Here is a 12,961-nt window from a genome sequence, read left to right as displayed (position 1 = left end):
TGGCGGGCGCTCTTTACTGGGTGCTTTCGCCCTGGTCGATTAGCTTCCTTTACAGGCGATCAGCACAGACAGACCATATTTAAATAGTCGAAACAAACTGACTAACCATCTCAATGAATTTGCGTTAGGCTTAGCTCATGTAAGACATTATTAGAACTTGCATAAATAATCTGAAATCTGTATTTAACTTGTAAACTACAGGTGTAGATACAACTAAGAGACAGAATAACACTGTTCAACCTATTACAACAGATATAACTAAGAGACAGGATAACATTGTTCAACCTATTACAAGAGATTTAACTAAGAGACAGGATAACACTGTTCTACCTATTACAAGAGATATAACTAAGAGACAGAATAACACTGTTCAACCTATTACAAGAGATATAACTAAGAGACAGGATAACACTGTTCAACCTATTACAAGAGATATAACTGAGAGACAGAATAACACTGTTCAACCTATTACAAGAGATATAACTAAGAGACAGGATAACACTGTTCAACCTAGTACAAGAGATATAACTAAGAGACAGAATAACACTGTTCAACCTATTACAAGAGATATAACTAAGAGACAGAATAACACTGTTCAACCTTTTACAAGAGATATAACTAAGAGACAGGATAACACTGTTCAACCTATTACAAGAGATATAACTAAGAGACAGGATAACACTGTTCAACCTATTACAAGAGATATAACAAAGAGACAGAATAACACTGTTCAACCTATTACAAGAGATATAACTAAGAGACAGGATAACACTGTTGAAACGGTTGCAAAAGATTTAAGAGAGAGACAGGATATTATTCTTGATGACAAGAAACTCACTTGAAGTAAAAATGTATCTCAGAACGCTGGTATTAACACTTTTATTGATTTAATAGAAACCGATGTTTCGACCTTCCTAAATCATCTTCAGGTTAAGAAAGAGAGACCGGTGCCGGACACATGTCTTAGGGACGAGAGTATAAACGGTTAAGGAATTGTAGGGGGTGTTGCAGTTAGACGCCACGTTATTAATTAGTATAGGTATAAAGGTGTTCTTTTATATTGGTTTAATTTTGGTTTTAGTTGCTGTATAAGTTGGGCTACTTTGATTTTGCGTTTGTTTATATTTCCCTACTTAATATCTGGGTGTTTTCTATGGTTATGTTGTGTTTATTTGATATCCAGTGTTCAAAAACATGTGAAGGTGTTTATTGTGTTCTTTGAATCTGGTTTCCGTTTTTCTGCTTGTTTCTCCAATATAGAAGTAGTGACAGTTATCACATTGTATTTTATAAATAATGTTGGTGTTGTGTTTGTCAATGTAGTTTTTACAAGGTATAGACCTCAGTTTTGTACCTGGTTTTGTCACAGAAAAGAAATATAAAAACCTCACACAAAAATATATTAATTTTATAAATAACTTAAAACAAGACAACAACATCAAAATTCTAAGAGCAGATAAAGGCAATGCTATAGTTATAATGAACATAAATGAATAATTCAAAAAATAATTAACATTCTATCAGATACAAACAAATTTAAACAAGTACAGACAAGTCCAACAAAACCACATGAAAACCAATTAAACAAAACAATACTACAAATATAATCTGAGAAAACATTTATTCTTATCTAAGAAAGACCAACTTGCACATACCACAATTATACGACACCTCCAAACCTCACAAACTTAACTGTCCTCAATGTCGACCTATGAATCGTTTAACTACAACCTCAGTAAATACATAGTGTGGAGATTTTCTAAATATGCAACATCAGCTGTCTCCTTTTTCAAAGACTATTTTAACTTTAAATATATTCTTAATCAATTAAATCATAAAGCTTTAATGGCCAGCTTGATGTAATCTTCCTCTTCACAGAAGTCCCAACAACTAAAACCCACAAGACAGCTTTAGAACTTTACATCCAAGACCCCAACCCATCGATACACATTCCCAGCAACCAATCTGACACCCTCATAGAATTCACTACTTCATAAACTACAAACAAATAAATCACTTAAGTGTGAGCAATCCCATGTCATCAGTTCTAGCCAACATTTTTATACACCCACCACTATACTAGTACAGGTATGTTGATGACACAGTTTCTGGATTCACGTCTACAGAACACACACTTAGGTTTTTCAATCACGTTAACTCTATACATCCCAACATTAAGTTCACCTGTAAACAGGAAAATGTAACTAAACAGTATTTCTCAACCTCAAGATCACTAGAACTGATACACAATTCAAAACAGGAATCTATAGAAAAATCACCCATACTGGACTATACATTCCCTGGGACTCAGCACATGAAACAAAACAAAGACTCAACATATTAAAAAACAAACACAGTCACAAAACTATGTTCACCAGATAAAATAAACATAAAATGAATGATGAAATAAACAAAATAAAACAACACTTCATCAACATAAACAGATTTCCCCAAAAAACGGTGGAAAAAATTATATACACATCTAGATCAACAACAAACAAAATCCCAAGATACAACAAACTACAAAACCTAACACTGCTGCATACCATATGTTCCTGATATCAGCAAATAAATAACCAACATTTGGAAAAAAAAAACTTAACAAAACACAACATTCCAGCAAACACCAAATTTATTCAAAAACCAGGTACAAAACTAAAGTCCATACTATGTAAAAACTACACTGACAAACACAACACCAACATTATTTATAAAATACAATACAACAACAGCCATGACTTTTGTATTGGAGAAATAAGCAGAAAAACGGAAATCAGATTCAAAGAACACAATAAACACTTTCACACGTTTCTAAACACTGCAAATCAAATAAACACAACATTACCATAGAAAACACCCAGATATTAAGTAGGGAAATATAAACAAACGCAAAATTAAAGAAGCCTTACTTATACAGCAACTAAAACCAAAATTAAACCAATATAAAGGAACACCTTTATACCTATACTAATTAACAACCTAACATCCACCTGCAATGCCCCCTACAATCCCGTAACCGTTTATACTCGTCCCTAAGACGTATCCGTCAACGGTCACATTCAAACTCTCTCTTTCTTAACCAGAAGATGACATAGGAAGGTCGAAATGTTGTTCTCTCCTTATCAATAAAAGTGTTAATACCCATACCAGCCGTTCTAAGATATAGTATATCATTGTTTAAACAATACTTATCTTTCCCTGTGTTTATTCTTTACCTTGGTCAATACTGTACGGTGTTAAGTGTGGGTTATCTGTGTATATCTTTTACTTTGGTCAGTTATATATGTTGTTGTCTGGATTATCTGTGTTTATCTTTTACTTCTGGCCACTACTATATGGTGTTGATTGTAGATTATCTGTGTTTATCTTTTACTTTGGTCAGTACTGTATGGTGTTGTCTAGATTATCTGTGTTTATCTTTTACTAATAGCCACTACTGTATGGTGTTGACTGTAGATTATCTATGTTTATCTTTTACTTCTGGCTACTACTGTATGGTGTTGAGTGTAAATTATCTATGTTTATCTTTTACATTGGTCAGTACTGTATGATATTATCTAGATTATCTATGTTTATCTTTTACTTTGCTCACTACAGTATGGTGTTGTCTAGATTTTCTGTGTTTATCTTTTACATTGGTCAGTACTGTATGGTGTTGACTGTAGATTATCTGTGTTTATCTTTTACTTTGGTCAGTACTGTATGGTGTTGACTGTAGATTATCTATGTTTATCTTTTACATTGGTCAGTACTGTATGGTGTTATCTAGATTATCTATGTTTATCTTTTACTTTGCTCAGTACAGTATGGTGTTGTCTAGATTATCTGTGTTTACCTTTTACTAATAGCCACTACTGTATGGTGTTGACTGTAGATTATCTGTGTTTATCTTTTACTTTGGTCAGTACTGTATGGTGTTGACTGTAGATTATCTGTGTTTATCTTTTACTTTGGTCAGTACTGTATGGTGTTGACTGTAGATTATCTATGTTTATCTTTTACTTTGGTCAGTATTGTATGGTGTTGACTGTAGATTATCTGTGTTTATCTTTTACTTTGGTCAGTACTGTATGGTGTTGACTGTAGATTATCTGTGTTTATCTTTTACTTTGGTCAGTATTGTATGGTGTTGACTGTAGATTATCTGTGTTTATCTTTTACTTTGGTCAGTACTGTATGGTGTTGTCTAGATTTTCTGTGTTTATCTTTTACTAATAGCCACTACTGTGTGATGGTGAGGTTATCTCATGTGACCTACTCGTCTATCTATATTAGTTTGAAATTCTTTGGATGTTTATACTTTTATACATGGTCAATATTCACGTGAACCTTTTTAACCAGCTGGTTACAATAAACCATGTTTCCTGCTCCAACATGTCGTACTTCTACAAACCTAAATATTACCATAAACTTCACTGGATCTGAAAGATATAAACATCAACATATTGTTTTAATAATCGGGAGTAACCGTATGACGTAGTAAAGGTGTTTTAAGTGTGTTATTTTTTTTTTTGTATTTGACAGATACAGGGACTTGTCCATGTATCAGATAATTCAATTTGTAGGATGAGTTCTTTCGTCTTCGATCTGTTCTAACAAATAAAAAGACTATATTCTGATGTTTATAATCTCCGTCGGGAAGCTGCAGCCGTGACACATACCTGATCAATAATATATTTCACACTTCATTCACTTCTCTTTCAAACTGGACACGTGCTTGTTATAAGTTTGGAAGAACGGACGGCTGACAGAACTTGTCTCAGACCAGGTGTTTTATTCTGCCAAGCGTAGAACTAAAATTACACAATACACGAACTTATCAGTTCAGTTAATCTCTGAGAAGACTTCGTATGCAGACAGTTAAGCCTTCTCTCGAAACTTTACATTGATCTCAATGACTCCTGCTTGTGAAGTAAATATTGATCGTCAGACTGCGGGTAATGCACGCGCAAAGGTTGGAACGTAGGACTAACAACCGACTCTCGACAGGCACAGCCTGTGTGGCAGAAACCCGAGAGGAAATATCCTTTCGCTTCATGCAACCGTTGATCAACCCTTCCTCATGTTTTTTGTAAGCCTAACAAAATGGAGACGATTTTCTGTAACTCTTGTTGTGTCAACTTTCCCTACGTTCGAGTCTTGGTTTTTCTGTTCTGGTTTAACGATATTTTAATATTACTGATAGGTTTCGCCTTTTGCCTTCTAGTAAAGGGTCGTTTCTGGTCGTACGACGAGTTGTAATTACAAGGCGCATGCTCAGCTGGTTTCTTTTTAGTCTCGGCAGCCATAGGGTTCTTTACTTTTTAGAATGACGTCTGTCAGCTAAGTTTAAGTAACTTCAAACTGATACCGCTTTGACCTGCAAAATAAGTAGTTACTTTATTTGACGCTATGTTCACAATTTTCTCTCAAAGCTTCGACTTTGTTTATTTCATACTAAAATAAAGATTGTGTGACGAACTTTCCAGAATAAGCTCTGAATAACCAATATGCATTTCACCTTACTCAGAAGTGTAAATAAAACAGTACTGTTGTTGGTCCTAAGTGTTCCACTCATTTGGTGTTGTTATAAATTTCCTAAAGATATGAAGGACCCTTGCGAAGATAAAGAATGCAAGTTCGGGGCCGAATGCCGTCCATCCATGGACGGTCGGACAGCCGAATGTATCTGTCCAACAAAATGTGCTACGTACGGCGATAGCCGAGGTTCCAGACCCGTTTGTGGTAGCGACGGCAAAGATTACCCGACAGTTTGTGAGCTCAGACGAACTGCCTGTCAAGAAAAGAAAAATATTAAAGTCAAATTTCAAGGTCGATGTGGTGAGTAGCGTTAAAGTGTTATGTTGTAACACAAGAATATATACTTAGATCTTAGGGTAATAGTTGTGGTAAAGTGTCATGTTGTAACACAAGAATATATACTTAGATCTTAGGGTAATAGTTGTGGTAAAGTGTCATGTTGTAACACAAGAATATATACTTAGATCTTAGGGTAATAGTTGTGGTAAAGTGTCATGTTGTAACACAAGAATATATACTTAGATCTTAGGGTAATAGTTGTGGTAAAGTGCCATCTTGTAACACAAGAATATATACTTAGATCTCAGGATAATAGTTATGGTAAAGTGTCATGTTGTAACACAAGAATATATACTTAGATCTCAGGATAATAGTTATGGTAAAGTGCCATCTTGTAACACAAGAATATATACTTAGATCTCAGGATAATAGTTATGGTAAAGTGTCATGTTGTAACACAAGAATATATACTTAGATCTCAGGATAATAGTTGTGGTAAAGTGTCATGTTGTAACACAAGAATATATACTTAGATCTCAGGATAATAGTTGTGGTAAAGTGTCATGTTGTAACACAAGAATATATACTTAGATCTCAGGATAATAGTTGTGGTAAAGTGTCATGTTGTAACACAAGAATATATACTTAGATCTCAGGATAATAGTTATGGTAAAGTGTCATGTTGTAACACAAGAATATATACTTAGATCTCAGGATAATAGTTGTGGTAAAGTGTCATGTTGTAACACAAGAATATATACTTAGATCTCAGGATAATAGTTGTGGTAAAGTGTCATGTTGTAACACAAGAATATATACTTAGATCTCAGGATAATAGTTGTGGTAAAGTGTCATGTTGTAACACAAGAATATATACTTAGATCTCAGGATAATAGTTGTGGTAAAGTGTCATGTTGTAACACAAGAATATATACTTAGATCTCAGGATAATAGTTATGGTAAAGTGTCATGTTGTAACACAAGAATATATACTTAGATCTCAGGATAATAGTTGTGGTAAAGTGTCATGTTGTAACACAAGAATATATACTTAGATCTCAGGATAATAGTTGTGGTAAAGTGTCATGTTGTAACACAAGAATATATACTTAGATCTCAGGATAATAGTTGTGGTAAAGTGTCATGTTGTAACACAAGAATATATACTTATTATCTTTATTCATATTACTTACTGTGTTATCTCTAGTAATATTACTTACTGTGTTATCTCTAGTAATATTACTTACTGTGTTATCTCTAGTAATATTGCTTACTGTGTTATCTCTAGTAATATTACTTACTGTGTCATCTATAGTAATATTACTTACTGTATTATCTCTAGTATTATTACTTACTGTGTTATCTCTAGTACTATTACTTACTGTGTTATCTCTAGTAACATTACTTACTGTATTATCTCTAGTATTATTTCTTACTGTGTTATCTCTAGTAATATTACTTACTGTGTTATCTCTAGTATTATTACTTACTGTGTTATCTCTAGTAATATTACTTATTATTTTATCTCTAGTAATATTGCTTACTGTGTTATCTGTAGTAATATTACTTACTGTGTTATCTCTAGTAATATTACTTACTGTATTATCTCCAGTATTATTACTTACTGTGTTATCTCTAGTAATATTACTTACTGTATTATCTCTAGTAATATTACTTACTGTATTATCTCTAGTAATATTATTTACTGTATTATCTCTTGTATTATTATTTACTGTGTTATCTCTAGTTATATTACTTAATGTATTATCTCTAGTAATATTACTTACTATATTATCTCTAGTAATATTACTTATTGTTTTATCTCTGGTAATATTACTTATTGTGTTATCTCTAGTAATATTACTTACTGTATTATCTCTAGTAATATTACTTACTGTGTTATCTCTAGTAATATTACTGATTGTTTTATCTCTAGTAATATTGCTTACTGTGTTATTTGTAGTAATATTACTTACTGTGTTATACTGTAGTAATATTGCTTACTGTGTTATCTCTAGTAATATTGCTTACTGTGTTATCTCTAGTAATATTGCTTACTGTGTTATCTCTAGTAATATTATTTACTGTATTATCTCTAGTAATATTACTTATTGTTTTATCTCTAGTAATATTACTTACTGTGTTATCTTTAGTAATATTGCTTACTGTGTTATCTCTAGTAATATTACTTACTGTGTCATCTATAGTAATATTACTTACTGTATTATCTCTAGTATTATTACTTACTGTGTTATCTCTAGTACTATTACTTACTGTGTTATCTCTAGTAATATTACTTACTGTGTTATCTCTAGTATTATTACTTACTGTGTTATCTCTAGTAACATTACTTACTGTATTATCTCTAGTATTATTACTTACTGTGTTATCTCTAGTAATATTACTTATTATTTTATCTCTAGTAATATTGCTTACTGTGTTATCTGTAGTAATATTACTTACTGTATTATCTTCAGTATTATTACTTACTGTGTTATCTCTAGTAATATTACTTACTGTATTATCTCTAGTAATATTACTTACTGTATTATCTCTAGTAATATTACTTACTGTATTATCTCTAGTAATATTACTTACTGTGTTATTTCTAGTAATATTACTTACTGTGTTATTTCTAGTAATATTACTTACTGTGTTATCTCTAGTTATATTATTTACTGTGTTTTCCCTAGTTATATTACTCACTGTATTATCTCTAGTAATATTACTTACTGTATTATCTCTAGTAATATTACTTATTGTTTTATCTCTAGTAATATTGCTTACTGTGTTATCTCTAGTAATATTACTTACTGTATTATCTCTAGTAATATTACTTACTGTGTTATCTCTAGTAATATTACTTACTGTATTATCTCTAGTAATATTACTTACTGTGTTATCTTTAGTAATATTGCTTACTGTGTTATCTCTAGTATTATTACTTACTGTGTTATCTATAGTAATATTACTTACAGTATTATCTCTAGTAATATTACTTACTGTATTATCTCTAGTAATATTACATACTGTATTATCTTTAGTAATATTACTATTACTAATACTGTGTTATCTCTAGTAATATTACTTACTGTGTTACCTCTAGTAATATTACTTACTGTGTTATCTCTAGTATTATTACTTACTGTGTTATCTCTAGTAACATTACTTACTGTATTATCTCTAGTATTATTACTTACTGTGTTATCTCTAGTAATATTACTTACTGTGTTATCTCTAGTATTATTACTTACTGTGTTATCTCTAGTAATATTACTTATTATTTTATCTCTAGTAATATTGCTTACTGTGTTATCTCTAGTAATATTACTTACTGTATTATCTCTAGTAATATTACTTACTGTGTTATCTCTAGTAATATTACTTACTGTATTATCTCTAGTAATATTACTTACTGTGTTATCTCTAGTAATATTCCTTACTGTGTTATCTGTAGTAATATTACTTACTGTGTTATCTCTAGTAATATTACTTATTGTGTTAGCTGTAGTAATATTACTTACTGTATTATCTCTAGTAATATTACTTACTGTTTTATCTCTAGTAATATTACTTACTGTGTTATCTCTAGTAATATTACTTATTGTGTTAGCTGTAGTAATATTACTTACTGTATTATCTCTAGTAATATTACTTACTGTTTTATCTCTAGTAATATTACTTACTGTGTTATCTCTAGTAATATTACTTATTGTGTTATCTGTAGTAATATTACTTACTGTGTTATCTATAGTAATATTACTTACAGTATTATCTCTAGTAATATTACTTACTGTATTATCTCTAGTAATATTACTTATTGTTTTATCTCTAGTAATATTACTTACTGTGTTATCTCTAGTAATATTACTTATTGTGTTATCTGTAGTAATATTACTTACTGTATTATCTGTAGTAATATTACTTACTGTGTTATCTCTAGTAATATTACTTACTGTGTTATCTCTAGTAATATTACTTATTGTTTTATCTCTAGTAATATTACTTACTGTGTTATCTCTAGTAATATTACTTATTGTGTTATCTGTAGTAATATTACTTACTGTGTTATCTATAGTAATATTACTTACAGTATTATCTCTAGTAATATTACTTACTGTATTATCTCTAGTAATATTACATACTGTATTATCTTTAGTAATATTACTATTACTAATACTGTGTTATCTCTAGTAATATTACTTACTGTGTTATCTCTAGTAATATTACTTACTTTGTTATCTCTAGTAATATTACTTACTGTGTTATCTCTAGTATTATTACTTACTGTGTTATCTCTAGTAACATTACTTACTGTATTATCTCTAGTATTATTACTTACTGTGTTATCTCTAGTAATATTACTTACTGTGTTATCTCTAGTATTATTACTTACTGTGTTATATCTAGTAATATTACTTATTATTTTATCTCTAGTAATATTGCTTACTGTGTTATCTCTAGTAATATTACTTACTGTATTATCTCTAGTAATATTACTTACTGTGTTATCTCTAGTAATATTACTTACTGTATTATCTCTAGTAATATTACTTACTGTGTTATCTCTAGTAATATTCCTTACTGTGTTATCTGTAGTAATATTACTTACTGTGTTATCTCTAGTAATATTACTTACAGTATTATCTCTAGTAATATTACTTACTGTATTATCTATAGTAATATTACATATTGTTTTATCTCTAGTAATATTACTTACTGTGTTATCTCTAGTAATATTACTTATTGTGTTAGCTGTAGTAATATTACTTACTGTATTATCTCTAGTAATATTACTTACTGTGTTATCTCTAGTAATATTACTTACTGTGTTATCTCTAGTAATATTACTTATTGTGTTATCTGTAGTAATATTACTTACTGTGTTATCTATAGTAATATTACTTACAGTATTATCTCTAGTAATATTACTTACTCTGTTTAGGAAAACAAGATGTATTTGACGTTGCATTTTAGTTTTATTATATTTATTCCTTATATGGGTATGGTTGTTTTGACGGGTAATTTATTTGTCTGAAGTTCTCTTTGTGTTGGAACAGTTTGTATATCGCTCATCTGAACCATGAATTCTCTTTCACCTGCACCAAAAATCGCCTTCAAAATAGCTTTTCTGCTATACACGAACCAGAATATCCAAAGGTAGTCAGAGAACCTTATAAACCAGCGGTTTTTCAACCTTCCTGTGATATTGTAGACTATTTTAATAAAACTACTTTGAATCGATAGTTGATTCAGTGAGTTGTTACTCCACTAAAACATTAAATATTTAGTTGATTTAATGGGTTGTTACTCCATTAAAACGTTAAGTATTTAGTTGATTCAGTGAGTTGTTACTCCACTAAAACATTAAGTATTTAGTTGATTCAGTGAGTTGTTACTCCACTAAAACATTAAGTAGTTAGTTGATTCAGTGAGTTGTTACTTTACTAAAACATTAGGTATTTAGTTGATTCAGTGAGTTGTTACTCCATTAAAACATTAAGTATTTAGTTGATTCAGTGAGTTGTTACTCCACTAAAACATTAGGTATTTAGTTGATTCAGTGAGTTGTTACTTTACTAAAACATTAGGTATTTAGTTGATTCAGTGAGTTGTTACTCCACTAAAACATTAAATATTTAGTTGATTCAGTGAGTTGTTACTCCACTAAAACATTAAGTATTTAGTTGATTCAGTGAGTTGTTACTCCACTAAAACATTAAATATTTAGTTGATTCAGAGAGTTGTTACTCCACTAAAACATTAGGTATTTAGTTGATTCAGTGAATTGTTACTCGACTAAAACATTAAATATTTAGTTGATTCAGTGAGTTGTTACTCCACTAAAACATTAAATATTTAGTTGATTCAGTGAGTTGTTACTCCACTAAAACATTAAATATTTAGTTGATTCAGTGAGTTGTTACTCCACTAAAATATTAAGTATTTAGTTGATTCAGTGAGTTGTTACTCCACTAAAACATTAAGTATTTAGTTGATTGAGTGAGTTGTTAATCCACTAAAATATTAAGTATTTAGTTGATTGAGTGAGTTGTTACTCCACTAAAACATTAAGTATTTAGTTGATTCAGTGAGTTGTTACTCCACTAAAACATTAAGTATTTAGTTGATTCAGTGATTTGTTACTCCACTAAAACATTAAGTAGTTAGTTGATTCAGTGAGTTGTTACTCCACTAAAACATTAGGTATTTAGTTGATTCAGTGAGTTGTTACTCCACTAAAACATTAAGTATGTAGTTGATTCAGTGAGTTGTTACTCCAATAAAACATTAGGTATTTAGTTGATTCAGTGAGTTGTTACTCCACTAAAACATTATATATTTAGTTGATTCAGTGAGTTGTTACTCCACTAAAATATTAAATCTGTAGTAGGTTCGGTATTATCCCACCAACACACAAAAGGAACGGTGAATTTATGGATGATTTTCAACAACAGAATGTGCACGTTATTCGTAACTGTACTCTGAAAACAATAACAAAAATATGATTGTCATTACTGTGTACTATATTTATGAACATTGAAACTTATTCAAATATGTAGTTTTTAAACTTTCGGACTGAAGCTACAGGCAACACGAGTCAGTTCAGTTAATAATCAGTGACGCCGAGAAAACCCACTTGTAGAAAAATATATATGTAGAAACTGCTCGTTTGGGATGAGAAAATATTTTACGTATAGAAGCGAACAAAGATTCCACCTTCTTCGGTCATCGTCAGGTTCACAAGGAAAGAAAGAGGTAACTGACCGGTAGCTGACCACATGTTTAAAGAGGGTTGTGTTACTGAGTGTCGGAATGTAGAGGGCGTGCTTATATATTTGAATGTATAATTTTATATTATTTAGAAAACATTTTACGCACACACCTAGACATAAAGCAAAATCAACCAACAAAAATAAATATATCTCACGAATCAAAAAATCACGAAACCATATACTGCTGCATACCATATATTCCCGACATCAAAAGAAAAATAACCAACATTTGGCAAAAACTAGTAACAAAATATGACATTCCAGTTAATACCAAATTTATTCAAAAACAAGGCACAAAACTGAGGTCTATACTATGTAAAAACTACACTGACAAACACCACACCAACATTATTTATAAAATACAATGTGATAACTGTCACGACTTC

At 30.6% G+C, this 12,961-nt stretch overlaps 1 protein-coding gene across 2 annotated transcripts in view; it reads left to right on the top strand.

Moving 5' to 3' along the window:
• Positions 1-12,961, top strand: part of LOC143256321 (agrin-like) — a 355,513-nt gene that overhangs the window by 233,563 nt on the left and 108,989 nt on the right. For both annotated transcript variants that reach the window (XM_076513398.1, XM_076513397.1), the window contains exon 4: positions 5,584-5,820. In XM_076513398.1, coding sequence (XP_076369513.1) covers positions 5,584-5,820 — 237 coding nt within the window. The remainder of the gene's footprint in view (positions 1-5,583; positions 5,821-12,961) is intronic.

Source organism: Tachypleus tridentatus, chromosome 7, assembly GCF_004210375.1.
Source record: "Tachypleus tridentatus isolate NWPU-2018 chromosome 7, ASM421037v1, whole genome shotgun sequence".
In the NCBI taxonomy this organism is placed as follows: domain Eukaryota; kingdom Metazoa; phylum Arthropoda; class Merostomata; order Xiphosura; family Limulidae; genus Tachypleus; species Tachypleus tridentatus.
This window is presented reverse-complemented; position numbering and strand designations above follow the sequence as displayed.